The sequence below is a fragment of the Oncorhynchus keta genome, chromosome 6 (genome assembly GCF_023373465.1).
Source record: "Oncorhynchus keta strain PuntledgeMale-10-30-2019 chromosome 6, Oket_V2, whole genome shotgun sequence".
NCBI classification, from domain to species: domain Eukaryota; kingdom Metazoa; phylum Chordata; class Actinopteri; order Salmoniformes; family Salmonidae; genus Oncorhynchus; species Oncorhynchus keta.
Genome location: NC_068426.1, coordinates 10228138 through 10240798, shown reverse-complemented (window position 1 = coordinate 10240798; position 12661 = coordinate 10228138). Strand labels below are relative to the sequence as shown.

Sequence of the window (12661 nt, the reverse complement as noted above, 5' to 3'; positions counted from 1 at the left end):
GGCACGCTTATTAGTTCGGTGGGTGTGTGTCGGCCAACAAACAGGTGCTTTCAATCGTCCCAATTAGTAACCATACCCTGGTAGGTGGGTATAAAGGTTGGAGTCTGTATCCTAACCAAAATAGCTAGCATTCCCACTGCTAAACACTAGTCCTGCCTGGTTTACGCGTGTTTGAGTAGATAGAACACAATGGCCTCCGCTGGTCTCCAGATTCTGGGCATTGCCCTGGCTATCATCGGTTGGATCGGTGACATCATAATCTGCGCGCTCCCCATGTGGAAGGTGACTGCTTTCATCGGCAATAACATCGTAACCGCGCAGATCTTCTGGGAGGGCCTGTGGATGAACTGTGTGCTCCAGAGTACGGGCCAGATGCAGTGTAAGGTCTACGACTCCATGCTGGCATTACCTCAGGACCTCCAGGCCGCCAGGGCTCTGGTCGTCATCTCCATCCTCGTGGCCGTGATCGGCATTCTGCTCTCCATTGCTGGTGGGAAGTGCACAAACTGCATCAACGACGAGGCGGCCAAGTCCAAGGTGGCCATCGCATCCGGTGTGTTCTTCCAGGTCGCCGGCATCCTCTGTCTGATCCCGGTGTCTTGGTCCGCCAACACCGTCATCAGGGACTTCTACAACCCGCTTCTCACCGACTCGCAGAGGAGAGAGCTGGGCGCGTCGCTGTTCATCGGATGGGGCTCTGCTGGCCTGATGCTCATCGGGGGCGCACTTCTCTGCTGCCAGTGCCCCCAGCGCAAGGAGGGTGGGTACTCTGCCAAATATTCCGCCCCTCGCTCTGCAGCCAGTGGTGCGGCCTATGTCTGACAAGACGGAACCCTGAAGTTGTCTTAAATGGAGACTGTAGTAGCAATTATGCATGAATGTGAATCTCTTCGCTTAACTGCAGTGCACCATGGAAATTCGAGTGGGGATTAGAATTGTTTTTTTCATGACATGTTTTAACGATTTTAATGCTTTAATAAATCATTGTACTTTATTCTCGTTGAATTCCTGTTTTGGTTCAAGCAGGCTATGGTGTAGACTGGGGTTTAAACTGTTCACAATCTCTTGCAGGTCAGTTCCAATATTGGGCTAAACTACTCATTTGCCCGTGAGCAAGGCAATTAACCATAATTGCTCCAGGGTTTCCTTTAATGGCTTTTTCAATTCCATGTCCTACTTGTACATATAGTGAGCAGGACTCTCTAACCCCTCTTTACACTTCTGCTACTCTGCTCATCATATATGTAGTCACTTTAACGATACCTACATGTACATACTACCTCAATAAGCCTGACTAACAGGTGTCTGTATATATATATAGCCTTGCTATTTTTTTAATGTCTTTTCTACTGTTTTTATCTTTACTTACCTACACACATGCACCATTGGTTAGTGCCTGTAAGCATTTCACTAAGGTTTACACCTGGTGACTTCGGCGCACTTGACAAACTTTGATTTAACCCCTGCATATTCCCCTGAAGCATAAATATAAGTAGGTAAACTATAGCGGTTCTCTATGGGGAGTCATTTGTCCAGACCCACCGGCTGAAAATTCTTAATTGAAATTAACTTCAATAGCCTAGAACACAAAATAAAGATTTTACTGACTTACAAGGACAGTCAATTGGCACAATGACTTGGGCCCTAGTCTATGGATTTCACAACTGGGAATACTGATATGAATCTGGTCAAATGCCTTTTAAAGAGGGGCGTGGATCAGAAAACCAGTCAGTATTTGTGTCGTGTGGCATGTCCTTCGCGTGAAGCTGCTGGATATTGCAGAGAACTGGACCGCTGTCCGTACACGTCAATTAAGAGCATCTCAAACATGTTCAATGTGAGTATTGAAGAATTGGAACATTTTCAGCTTCCAGGAATTGTGTACAGGTCCTTGCAACATGGGGCTGTGCATTATGCTGAAACATGAGGTGATGGCGGCCGATGAATGGCACGACAATGGGCCTCAGGATCCAGTCACAATATTTCTGCATTCAAATTGCCATCGATATGAATTTGTGTTCGTTGTCTAGCTTATACCTGCCCATTCCACCACCACCATGGGGCACTGTTCTAGTTAACATCAGCAAACCGCTCACCTCCACAACACCATAAGTGGTTGGCAGTTGTGAGGCCAGCTGGATGTACTGAGTGGCATTTTGTCTCAAGCACAAGGTGCACCTGTGTAATACTGTTTAATCAGATCCTTGATATGTCACACCTGCCAGGTGGATGGATTATCTTGGCAAAGTTGAAAGGCTCACTAACAGGGATGTAAACTAATTTCTGCACATTTTAGAGAAATAAGCTTTTTGTCCGTATGGAACATTTCTGGGATCTTTAATCACCTCACCACCTTAATCACCACCTTAATCATCTTTTTCACCTCATGAAATATGGGACCAACACTTTACATGTTGCATTTATATTTTTGTTCAGTGTATTTCCATGGTAACCACTGTCCACCCTCACACATTCCCATACTGGGGAATCAGGACATGCCGGTAACCTGAGACACAAACTAGCTCAATCCCCTCCCTGTTCTATTTCCTTTCACAATACCTCCAGTGTTACTGACACAAGGAAATGTGCTCTCATTCGACAAACACAGCAACCCTCTCACGGCTGCCTTGGCTTAGATGCAACTTGTGGACTTGTAATCATTGTTAGTTTCAAAGAGGACAAAGGGTCTGCTCTGCTGTCACAGCTGCCTTGGATTAGCTGCAACGTTTGGATTCATGGACTTTTATAGATAGAATGGAGAATTTGACTTGTCCGCATCTGAACTATCAGGCCTTTTTCCAAGACCAGTCTCATTTTGTAGTGTAGGAAATGCAAACTATGCGAAGTCAACCCCACATCAGATCCAACAAGCTAACGACAACGTGGCCATTACAATACTTCCAGAACCTCCTATTGGACACTTTCAACTATTCCGGGGAAGAACAATGAGCCGACAGATCCTTGCCTTTGTCCTGGCCTTCATCGGGTTCATGGGGACCATCGTGATCTGTGCCCTGCCCATGTGGAAGGTAACAGCCTTTGTCGGAGCCAACATTGTCACTGCCCAGGTGTTCTGGGAAGGGTTATGGATGAACTGTGTTATCCAGAGCACGGGCCACATGCAGTGTAAAGCCTACGACTCCCTCCTGGCCTTGCCCCAGAACCTGCAGGCTTCCAGGGCTCTCATCTGCGTCTCCATTGGGGTCAGTGTGCTCGCCATCGGGCTGACTGTAGTTGGGGCACAGTGCACCAACTTCCTCCATGACGACTGGCTGGCCAAGTCGAAGGTTGGCATTGCGGCAGGCGCGGTGTTCATGGCAGCGGGGGTGTTGTGTGTTATCCCCGTAAGCTGGTCCGCTCACACAATCATCCAGGGCTTCTACAACCCTCTGGCCACCCAGGAGAGGAGAGGGGAGCTGGGGGCGTCCATCTACGTGGGGTGGGTGTCTGGAGCTCTGCTCATGATCGGAGGGGGGATGCTCTGCAGCACGTACAGGTGCTGAGGAGGGAGAGGATATCAAATGCTGGCCTTGTCCTGGATGGATGAGGGAAGGAATGGATAAGGGGAGGAAGGGAGGAGAGAGAGGGCTTAAAACATTGTATGTTTGAGGAAGAGAGAGGATAACACATTCTCTCCTCACTACCTTAAAGACATGCCTAAGTCTGGGATGATTTAGTCCACATTGCTCCCACCTAGATGATTTTCTTGTGTGGAGATGTATTAGGTGAGGCCTGTAGATTAACTGTGTAGTAACTGTATGGTGAAATTTACAGGACAGGTGCAGTGACTGCATCCCAAATGGGACCCTATACCCAAAATAGTGCACTACTTTTGAACTGAGCCCTATGGGCCCTGGTCAAAAGTAGCGCACTATATAGGACATAGGATTCCATTTTGGATGCAACCTCCTCCATCACCCCAGACAGGGGTATGCAGCATCAGAGAGTGTTCCATCACGGCTGTTTGTGGAGGTCAGATAGAGGAGTAGTTCTGAGTGATGTTTTAACATGTTTCTTATATTGATTGTAAAAATAAAAAAAAAGAAGGAAAAAAAGAATGCTTGACAATGAGAGACTGGTATCTGCTGGACAGCTCTTTATTCACCAGCCTAATCAGAGAGTTTTAAACAGAGTACACAGATACACTGCTATATGACTGAATCCATGCAAAATCATGCAGGGTAAGGTGAGACGGTACCCCTGAGATACAGTATATGACTGTACAGTATATGTGACGGAGATCAGACTAGGTCAGGTTAAATCAGACTCAGGTAAGATCAGAATAGGTCAGGATAGATCAGAATCAGGGTAGATCAGACTAGGTCCGACTCATGTTAGATTAGACTCATGTTAGGTTAGATCAGACTAGGTCAGGTTACATCAGAATCAGGTTAGATCAGACTAGGTCAGGTTAGATCAGACTAGGTCAGGTTACATCCGAATCAGGTTAGATCAGACTAGGTCAGGATACATCAGAATCAGGTTAGATCAGACTAGGTCAGGTTAGATCAGACTCAGGTTAGATCAGACTAGGTCAGGTTACATCCGAATCAGGTTAGATCAGACTAGGTCAGGATACATCAGAATCAGGTTAGATCAGACTAGGTCAGGTTAGATCAGACTAGGTCAGGTTACATCCGAATCAGGTTAGATCAGACTAGGTCAGGATACATCAGAATCAGGTTAGATCAGACTAGGTCAGGTTAGATCAGACTCAGGTTAGATCAGACTAGGTCAGGTTACATCAGAATCAGGTTAGATCAGACTAGGTCAGACTCAGGTTAGATCAGAATAGAACAGACGTGTTCAGGTTAGATCAGACTCAGATTAGATCAGACTAGGTCAGGATAGGTTAGGTCAGGTTAGAACAGACTAGGTCAGGTTAGATCAGACTCAGATTAGATCAGACTAGGTCAGGATAGATCAGGTTAGGTCAGGTTAGAACAGACTAGGTCAGGATAGATCAGGTTAGAACAGACTAGGTCAGGATAGATCAGGCTAGGTCAGGTTAGATCAGACTAGGTCAGGTTAGATCAGACTCAGGTTAGATCAGACTAGGTCAGGATAGATCAGGTTAGAACAGACTAGGTCAGGTTAGATCAGACTCAGATTAGATCAGACTAGGTCAGGATAGATCAGGTTAGGTCAGGTTAGAACAGACTAGGTCAGGATAGATCAGGTTAGAACAGACTAGGTCAGGATAGATCAGGCTAGGTCAGGTTAGATCAGACTAGGTCAGGTTAGATCAGACTAGGTCAGGATAGATCAGAAGTAATAAAATGCACTTGGTCTTTGATCAAAACCTAAATCTGATATAGATCATGTTAAGGAAATGAATAATGATTGTAATGATGAGTCGTGATGAACAACATTATCAATAAACTGCTTTCCTACATGACTGAGCATTTGTCTGATTGTATGAAGTGTAGACACAAAATAACAAATTTTTTGACATTTTATTTATTTATTTCACCTTTATTTAACCAGGTAGGCAAGTTGAGAACAAGTTCTCATTTACAATTGCGACCTGGCCAAGATAAAGCAAAGCAGTTCGACAGATACAACGACACAGAGTTACACATGGAGTAAAACAAACATACAGTCAATAATACAGTATAAACAAGTCTATATACAATGTGAGCAAATTAGGTGAGAAGGGAGGTAAAGGAAAAAAAGGCCATGGTGGCGAAGTAAATACAATATAACAAGTAAAACACTGGAATGGTAGTTTTGCAATGGAAGAATGTGCAAAGTAGAAATAAAAATAATGGGGTGCAAAGGAGCAAAATAAATAAATACATTAAATACAGTTGGGAAAGAGGTAGTTGTTTGGGCTAAATTATAGGTGGGCTATGTACAGGTGCAGTAATCTGTAAGATGCTCTGACAGTTGGTGCTTAAAGCTAGTGAGGGAGTTAAGTGTTTCCAGTTTCAGAGATTTTTGTAGTTCGTTCCAGGCATTGGCAGCAGAGAACTGGAAGGAGAGGCGGCCAAAGAAAGAATTGGTTTTGGGGGTGACTAGAGAGATATACCTGCTGGAGCGTGTGCTACAGGTGGGAGATGCTATGGTAACCAGCGAGCTGAGATAATGGGGGACTTTACCTAGCAGGGTCTTGTAGATGACATGGAGCCAGTGGGTTTGGCGACGAGTATGAAGCGAGGGCCAGCCAACGAGAGCGTACAGGTCGCAATGGTGGGTAGTATATGGGGCTTTGGTGACAAAAAGGATTGCACTGTGATAGACTGCATCCAATTTGTTGAGTAGGGTATTGGAGGCTATTTTGTAAATGACATCGCCAAAGTCGAGGATTGGTAGGATGGTCAGTTTTACAAGGGTATGTTTGGCAGCATGAGTGAAGGATGCTTTGTTGCGAAATAGGAAGCCAATTCTAGATTTAACTTTGGATTGGAGATGTTTGATATGAGTCTGGAAGGAGAGTTTACAGTCTAACCAGACACCTAAGTATTTGTAGTTGTCCACGTATTCTAAGTCAGAGCCGTCCAGAGTAGTGATGTTGGACAGGCGGGTAGGTGCAGGTAGCGATCGGTTGAAGAGCATGCATTTAGTTTTACTTGTATTTAAGAGCAATTGGAGGCCACGGAAGGAGAGTTGTATGGCATTGAAGCTTGCCTGGAGGGTTGTTAACACAGTGTCCAAAGAAGGGCCGGAAGTATACAGAATGGTGTCGTCTGCGTAGAGGTGGATCAGGGACTCACCAGCAGCAAGAGCGACCTCATTGATGTATACAGAGAAGAGAGTCGGTCCAAGAATTAAACCCTGTGGCACCCCCATAGAGACTGCCAGAGGTCTGGACAGCAGACCCTCTGATTTGACACACTGAACTCTATCAGAGAAGTAGTTGGTGAACCAGGCGAGGCAATCATTTGAGAAACTAAGGCTGTCGAGTCTGCCGATGAGGATGTGGTGGTTGACAGAGTCGAAAGCCTTGGCCAGATCAATGAATACGGCTGCACAGTAATGTTTCTTATCTATGGCGGTTAAGATATCGTTTAGGACCTTGAGCGTGGCTGAGGTGCACCCATGACCAGCTCTGAAACCAGATTGCATAGCAGGGAAGGTATGGTGAGATTCGAAATGGTCGGTAATCTGTTTGTTGACTTGGCTTTCGAAGACCTTAGAAAGGCATGGTAGGATAGATATAGGTCTGTAGCAGTTTGGGTCAAGAGTGTCCCCCCCTTTGAAGAGGGGGATGACCGCAGCTGCTTTCCAATCTTTGGGAATCTCAGACGACACGAAAGAGAGGTTGAACAGGCTAGTAATAGGGGTGGCAACAATTTCGGCAGATAATTTTAGAAAGAAAGGGTCCAGATTGTCTAGCCCGGCTGATTTGTAGGGGTCCAGATTTTTCAGCTCTTTCAGAACATCAGCTGAATGGATTTGGGAGAAGGAGAAATGGGGAAGGCTTGGGCGAGTTGCTGTTGGGGGTGCAGTGCTGTTGACCGGGGTAGGAGTAGCCAGGTGGAAAGCATGGCCAGCCGTAGAAAAATGCTTATTGAAATTCTCAATTATGGTGGATTTATCAGTGGTGACAGTGTTTCCTATCTTCAGTGCAGTGGGCAGCTGGGAGGAGGTGTTCTTATTCTCCATGGACTTTACAGTGTCCCAGAACTTTTTGAGTTAGTGTTGCAGGAAGCAAATTTCTGCTTGAAAAAGCTAGCCTTGACTTTTCTAACTGCCTGTGTATATTGGTTTCTAGCTTCCCTGAACAGCTGCATATCACGGGGCTGTTCGATGCTAATGCAGAACGCCATAGGATGTTTTTGTGTTGGTTAAGGGCAGTCAGGTCTGGGGAGAACCAAGGGCTATATCTGTTCCTGGTTCTAAATTTCTTGAATGGGGCATGTTTATTTAAGATGGTTAGGAAGGCATTTAAAAAAATATCCAGGCATCCTCTACTGACGGGATGAGATCAATATCCTTCCAGGAAAGACCTGCTCGCTGAAGTGTTTCAGGGAGCATTTTACAGTGATGAGTGGAGGTCGTTTGACCGCTGACCCATTACGGATGCAGGTAATGAGGCAGTGATCGCTGAGATCTTGGTTGAAGACAGCAGAGGTGTATTTAGAGGGAAGTTGGTTAGGATGATATCTATGAGGGTGCCCGTGTTTAAGGCTTTGGGGGGTACCTGGTAGGTTCATTGATAATTTGAGTGAGATTGAGGGCATCAAGTTTAGATTGTAGGTTGGCTGGGGTGTTAAGCATGTTCCAGTTTAGGTCGTCTAGCAGCACGAGCTCTGAAGATAGATGGGGGCAATCAGTTCACATATGGTGTCCAGAGCACAGCTGGGGGCAGAGGGTGGTCTATAGCAGGCGGCAACGGTGAGAGACTTGTTTTTAGAGAGGTGGATTTTTAAAAGTAGAAGTTCAAATTGTTTGGGTACAGACCTGGATAGTAGGACAGAACTCTACAGGCTATCTTTGCAGTAGATTGCAACACCGCCCCCTTTGGCAGTTCTATCTTGTCTGAAAATGTTGTAATTTGGAATAAAAATTTCAGAATTTTTGGTGGTCTTCCTAAGCCAGGATCCAGACACAGCTAGAACATCCGGGTTGGCAGAGTGTGCTAAAGCAGTGAATAGAACAAACTTAGGGAGGAGGCTTCTAATGTTAACATGCATGAAACCAAGGCTATTATTATTATTATTATTATTTAAGAAGGTACAATTTTAGTTTTTATTTATTTTGCGTAAACATTATGATATTTATATAAATTAAGGGCAGTGTTGACATTCAATGTCATATTTATACAGCACCAGTCAAGTTTGGACACACCTACTCATTCAAGGGTTTTTCTTTATTTTGACTATTTTTTACACTGTAGAATACTATTGAAGACATAACTAATAAATAACACATATGGAATCATGTAGTAACCAAAAAAGTGTCAAACAAGTAAAATATATTTAATATTTGAGATTCTTCAAAATAGCCACCCGTTGCCTTGATGACAGAAGCTAGCTTACTTTGGCTAACGTTAGCTACTAGCTGTGTAAAAGGCCAGGGGATTGTTTGAAAGAGAAACTCACATATACTACGAGAAATAGTCCTCCCTTATTTCTGCTTACCATCACCTGTTATAAAATGACAACAATGCCTTGCTAGCTGACTTACTTTTTCCACTGTTTCCAGAAGCACTGTTTCCCGAAGCACTGTTTCCAGAAGCACTGTTTCCTGAAGCACTGTTTCCTGAAGCATTCTGCCCTGTTCTGAAAGAAGTCCCTAGGTTTACCGTTATGAGATGTTTGGTCAGGACGTGTCGTTATATTAATTTGTTCATTTTGATTGAATCATTACCTAGCAGTTCCCCGCACAAAACACATTGTGAGCGCACCTCGTTATTTCCCAAATTTAGTATGAAAGAGAGACAAACTGATCGGTGTATTTGCGTTTCATAACAATAGAGCTAAAAGTCAGAACTTGTTGCTAGCATGAGTCCCTTTGATGACAGCGGTGAGTGATGGTGAGTGGGAATGACAAGTCAGTGGCTCACAGCACATTATCTGCTGCTGAACGACAGCGCTGCAGCGTGTGTCTTAGAGGGATCTTCAAGAAAACTGCATAAAAAAGATGCGGTTAACCCGCAAAGTACACAGGCATCTCCCTCTCGCATAGCTGCCAGACTGAGCAGAGACTGCTGCTAAGCAGAGAGCACCCTGAACAGAGACCGCTGCTAAGCAGAGAGCACCCTGAACAGAGACCGCTGCTAAGCAGAGAGCACCCTGAGCAGAGACCGCTGCTAAGCAGAGAGAACCCTGAACAGAGACTGCTGCTAAGCAGAGAGCACCCTGAACAGAGACCGCTGCTAAGCAGAGAGCACCCTGAACAGAGACCGCTGCTAAGCAGAGAGCACCCTGAACAGAGACCGCTGCTAAGCAGAGAGCACCCTGAACAGAGACCGCTGCTAAGCAGAGAGCACCCTGAACAGAGACCGCTGCTAAGCAGAGAGCACCCTGAACAGAGACCGCTGCTAAGCAGAGAGCACCCTGAACAGAGACCGCTGCTAAGCAGAGAGCACCCTGAACAGAGACCGCTGCTAAGCAGAGAGCACCCTGAACAGAGACCGCTGCTAAGCAGAGAGCACCCTGAACAGAGACTGCTGCTAAGCAGAGAGCACCCTGAGCAGAGACCGCTGCTAAGCAGAGAGCACCCTGAACAGAGACCGCTGCTAAGCAGAGAGCACCCTGAACAGAGACTGCTGCTAAGCAGAGAGCACCCTGAACAGAGACTGCTGCTAAGCAGAGAGCACCCTGAACAGAGACTGCTGCTAAGCAGAGAGCACCCTGAACAGAGACCGCTGCTAAGCAGAGAGCACCCTGAACAGAGACTGCTGCTAAGCAGAGAGCACCCTGAGCAGAGACCGCTGCTAAGCAGAGAGCACCCTGAACAGAGACCGCTGCTAAGCAGAGAGCAGCCTGAACAGAGACTGCTGCTAAGCAGAGATCACCCTGAGCAGAGACCGCTGCTAAGCAGAGAGCACCCTGAACAGAGACCGCTGCTAATCAGAGAGCACCCTGAACAGAGACCGCTGCTAAGCAGAGAGCACCCTGAACAGAGAACGCTGCTAAGCAGAGAGCACCCTGAGCAGAGACCGCTGCTAAGCAGAGAGCACCCTGAACAGAGACCGCTGCTAATCAGAGAGCACCCTGAACAGAGACCGCTGCTAAGCAGAGAGCACCCTGAACAGAGACCGCTGCTAATCAGAGAGCACCCTGAACAGAGACCGCTGCTAAGCAGAGAGCACCCTGAACAGAGACCGCTGCTAAGCAGAGAGCACCCTGAACAGAGACCGCTGCTAATCAGAGAGCACCCTGAACAGAGACCGCTGCTAAGCAGAGAGCACCCTGAACAGAGACCGCTGCTAATCAGAGAGCACCCTGAACAGAGACCGCTGCTAAGCAGAGAGCACCCTGAGCAGAGACCGCTGCTAAGCAGAGAGAACCCTGAACAGAGACTGCTGCTAAGCAGAGAGCACCCTGAGCAGAGACCGCTGCTAAGCAGAGAGCACCCTGAACAGAGACCGCTGCTAAGCAGAGAGCACCCTGAACAGAGACCGCTGCTAAGCAGAGAGCACCCTGAACAGAGACCGCTGCTAAGCAGAGAGCACCCTGAACAGAGACCGCTGCTAAGCAGAGAGCACCCTGAACAGAGACCGCTGCTAAGCAGAGAGCACCCTGAACAGAGACCGCTGCTAAGCAGAGAGCACCCTGAACAGAGACCGCTGCTAAGCAGAGAGCACCCTGAACAGAGACCGCTGCTAAGCAGAGAGCACCCTGAGCAGAGACCGCTGCTAAGCAGAGAGCACCCTGAACAGAGACCGCTGCTAAGCAGAGAGCACCCTGAACAGAGACCGCTGCTAAGCAGAGAGCACCCTGAACAGAGACCGCTGCTAAGCAGAGAGCACCCTGAACAGAGACCGCTGCTAAGCAGAGAGCACCCTGAGCAGAGACCGCTGCTAAGCAGAGAGCACCCTGAACAGAGACCGCTGCTAAGCAGAGAGCACCCTGAACAGAGACCGCAGTTGCACTTGGCCAAATCAATTCCAGTAATTAATGAAATAATTCTACATTTACACTGACACGTCGTGACCCACTATTAGCAGGTCCGCGACCCACCATTAGCAGGTCCGCAACCCACCATTAGCAGGTCAGCGACCCACCATTAGCAGGTCCGTGACCCACCATTAGCAGGTCCGCGACCCACCATTAGCAGGTCCGCGACCCACCATTAGCAGGTCCGCGACCCACCATTAGCAGGTCCGCGACCCACCATTAGCAGGTCCGCGACCCACCATTAGCAGGTCCGCGACCCACCATTAGCAGGTCAGCGACCCACCATTAGCAGGTCCGTGACCCACCATTAGCAGGTCCGCGACCCTCCATTAGCAGGTCCGCGACCCACCATTAGCAGGTCAGCGACCCACCATTAGCAGGTCCGTGACCCACCATTAGCAGGTCAGCGACCCACCATTAGCAGGTCCGTGACCCACCATTAGCAGGTCCGCGACCCTCCATTAGCAGGTCCGTGACCCACCATTAGCAGGTCCGCGACCCACTTTGGAGTATTGAATGTCAAGCTGGATTCAACCACAAAGACCAGGTAGGTTTTTCAATGCCTCGCAAAGACGGACACTGACGCAAAAAAATCTACACTAGAGTTGCTTACCAAGATGACTTTGTATGTTTCTGAGTAGCCTAGTTACAGTTTTGACTTAAATCGGCTTGAACATCTATGGCAAGACTTGGCAATGATCAACAACCAACTTGACAGCGCTTGAAGAATTTAAAAAATAAAAATGGGCAAATATGGTATAATTCAGGTGTGCAAAGATCTTATAGACTCACCCCCAAAAATCTCACAGCTGTAATCACTGCCAAAGCGGTTTCTAAGATGTATTGCCTCAGGGGGGTCAATACTTATCTAATCAAGATATATATTAAGTGTTTTATTTTTCATTCATTTGTTATAAATGTTGGAATTTTTCTACCACTTTGACATGAGAGCACTTTGTGTAGATCATTGACCAAAAATGACAAGTATCTCACTTTGTAATACAACAAAATATAGAAAAATCTGTATGTATGTTCATATGTACATTAAGAACACCTGCTCTTTCCATGACAGACTTACAAGGTGAATCCAG

General features: G+C 46.8%; 2 protein-coding genes across 32 annotated transcripts; both read left to right on the top strand.

Annotated features, from left to right (window-relative positions):
* Nucleotides 1-21: 21 nt before the first annotated feature.
* Nucleotides 22-5395, top strand: LOC118384909 (claudin-like protein ZF-A89). 31 transcript variants are annotated; one of them, XR_008138840.1, is made up of 4 exons: nucleotides 2249-4430; nucleotides 4591-4630; nucleotides 5008-5022; nucleotides 5225-5395. XR_008138840.1 is itself a non-coding variant. In XM_052520559.1 (2 exons), the coding sequence occupies exons 1-2, from the start codon at nucleotides 190-192 to the stop codon at nucleotides 3501-3503; spliced, it is 1053 nt and encodes a 350-aa protein (XP_052376519.1). In that variant the 5' UTR covers nucleotides 22-189; the 3' UTR covers nucleotides 3504-5395. The 31 variants fall into 31 exon arrangements, 1 of the variants encoding a protein (XP_052376519.1); XR_008138839.1 differs by lacking the exons at nucleotides 4591-4630; nucleotides 5008-5022 and adding exons at nucleotides 4988-5007; nucleotides 5150-5164 and having other exon boundaries at nucleotides 2249-4502; XR_008138825.1 differs by lacking the exon at nucleotides 5008-5022 and adding exons at nucleotides 4988-5007; nucleotides 5150-5164 and having other exon boundaries at nucleotides 2249-4702.
* Nucleotides 5396-9449: 4054 nt separating this feature from the next.
* Nucleotides 9450-11477, top strand: LOC127930823 (uncharacterized). Its single transcript, XM_052521751.1, has 3 exons — nucleotides 9450-9471; nucleotides 9615-11345; nucleotides 11449-11477. The coding sequence occupies exons 1-3, from the start codon at nucleotides 9450-9452 to the stop codon at nucleotides 11475-11477; spliced, it is 1782 nt and encodes a 593-aa protein (XP_052377711.1).
* The last annotated feature ends 1184 nt before the right edge of the window (nucleotides 11478-12661 follow it).

Bases quoted from the DNA above. Each gene is read 5' to 3' on its own strand.
- LOC127930823 (XM_052521751.1), top strand. From the start codon at position 9,450: ATGAGTCCCTTTGATGACAGCG. The intron at 9,472-9,614 runs GTGAGTGATGGT...CAAAGTACACAG, and splicing joins GAGTCCCTTTGATGACAGCG to GCATCTCCCTCTCGCATAGC. The intron at 11,346-11,448 runs GCAGAGAGCACC...GCTGCTAAGCAG, and splicing joins TGAACAGAGACCGCTGCTAA to AGAGCACCCTGAGCAGAGAC.
- LOC118384909 (XM_052520559.1), top strand. From the start codon at position 190: ATGGCCTCCGCTGGTCTCCAGATTCTGGGCATTGCCCTGGCTATCATC. The intron at 681-2,941 runs GTTCATCGGATG...ATTCCGGGGAAG, and splicing joins AGAGAGCTGGGCGCGTCGCT to AACAATGAGCCGACAGATCC.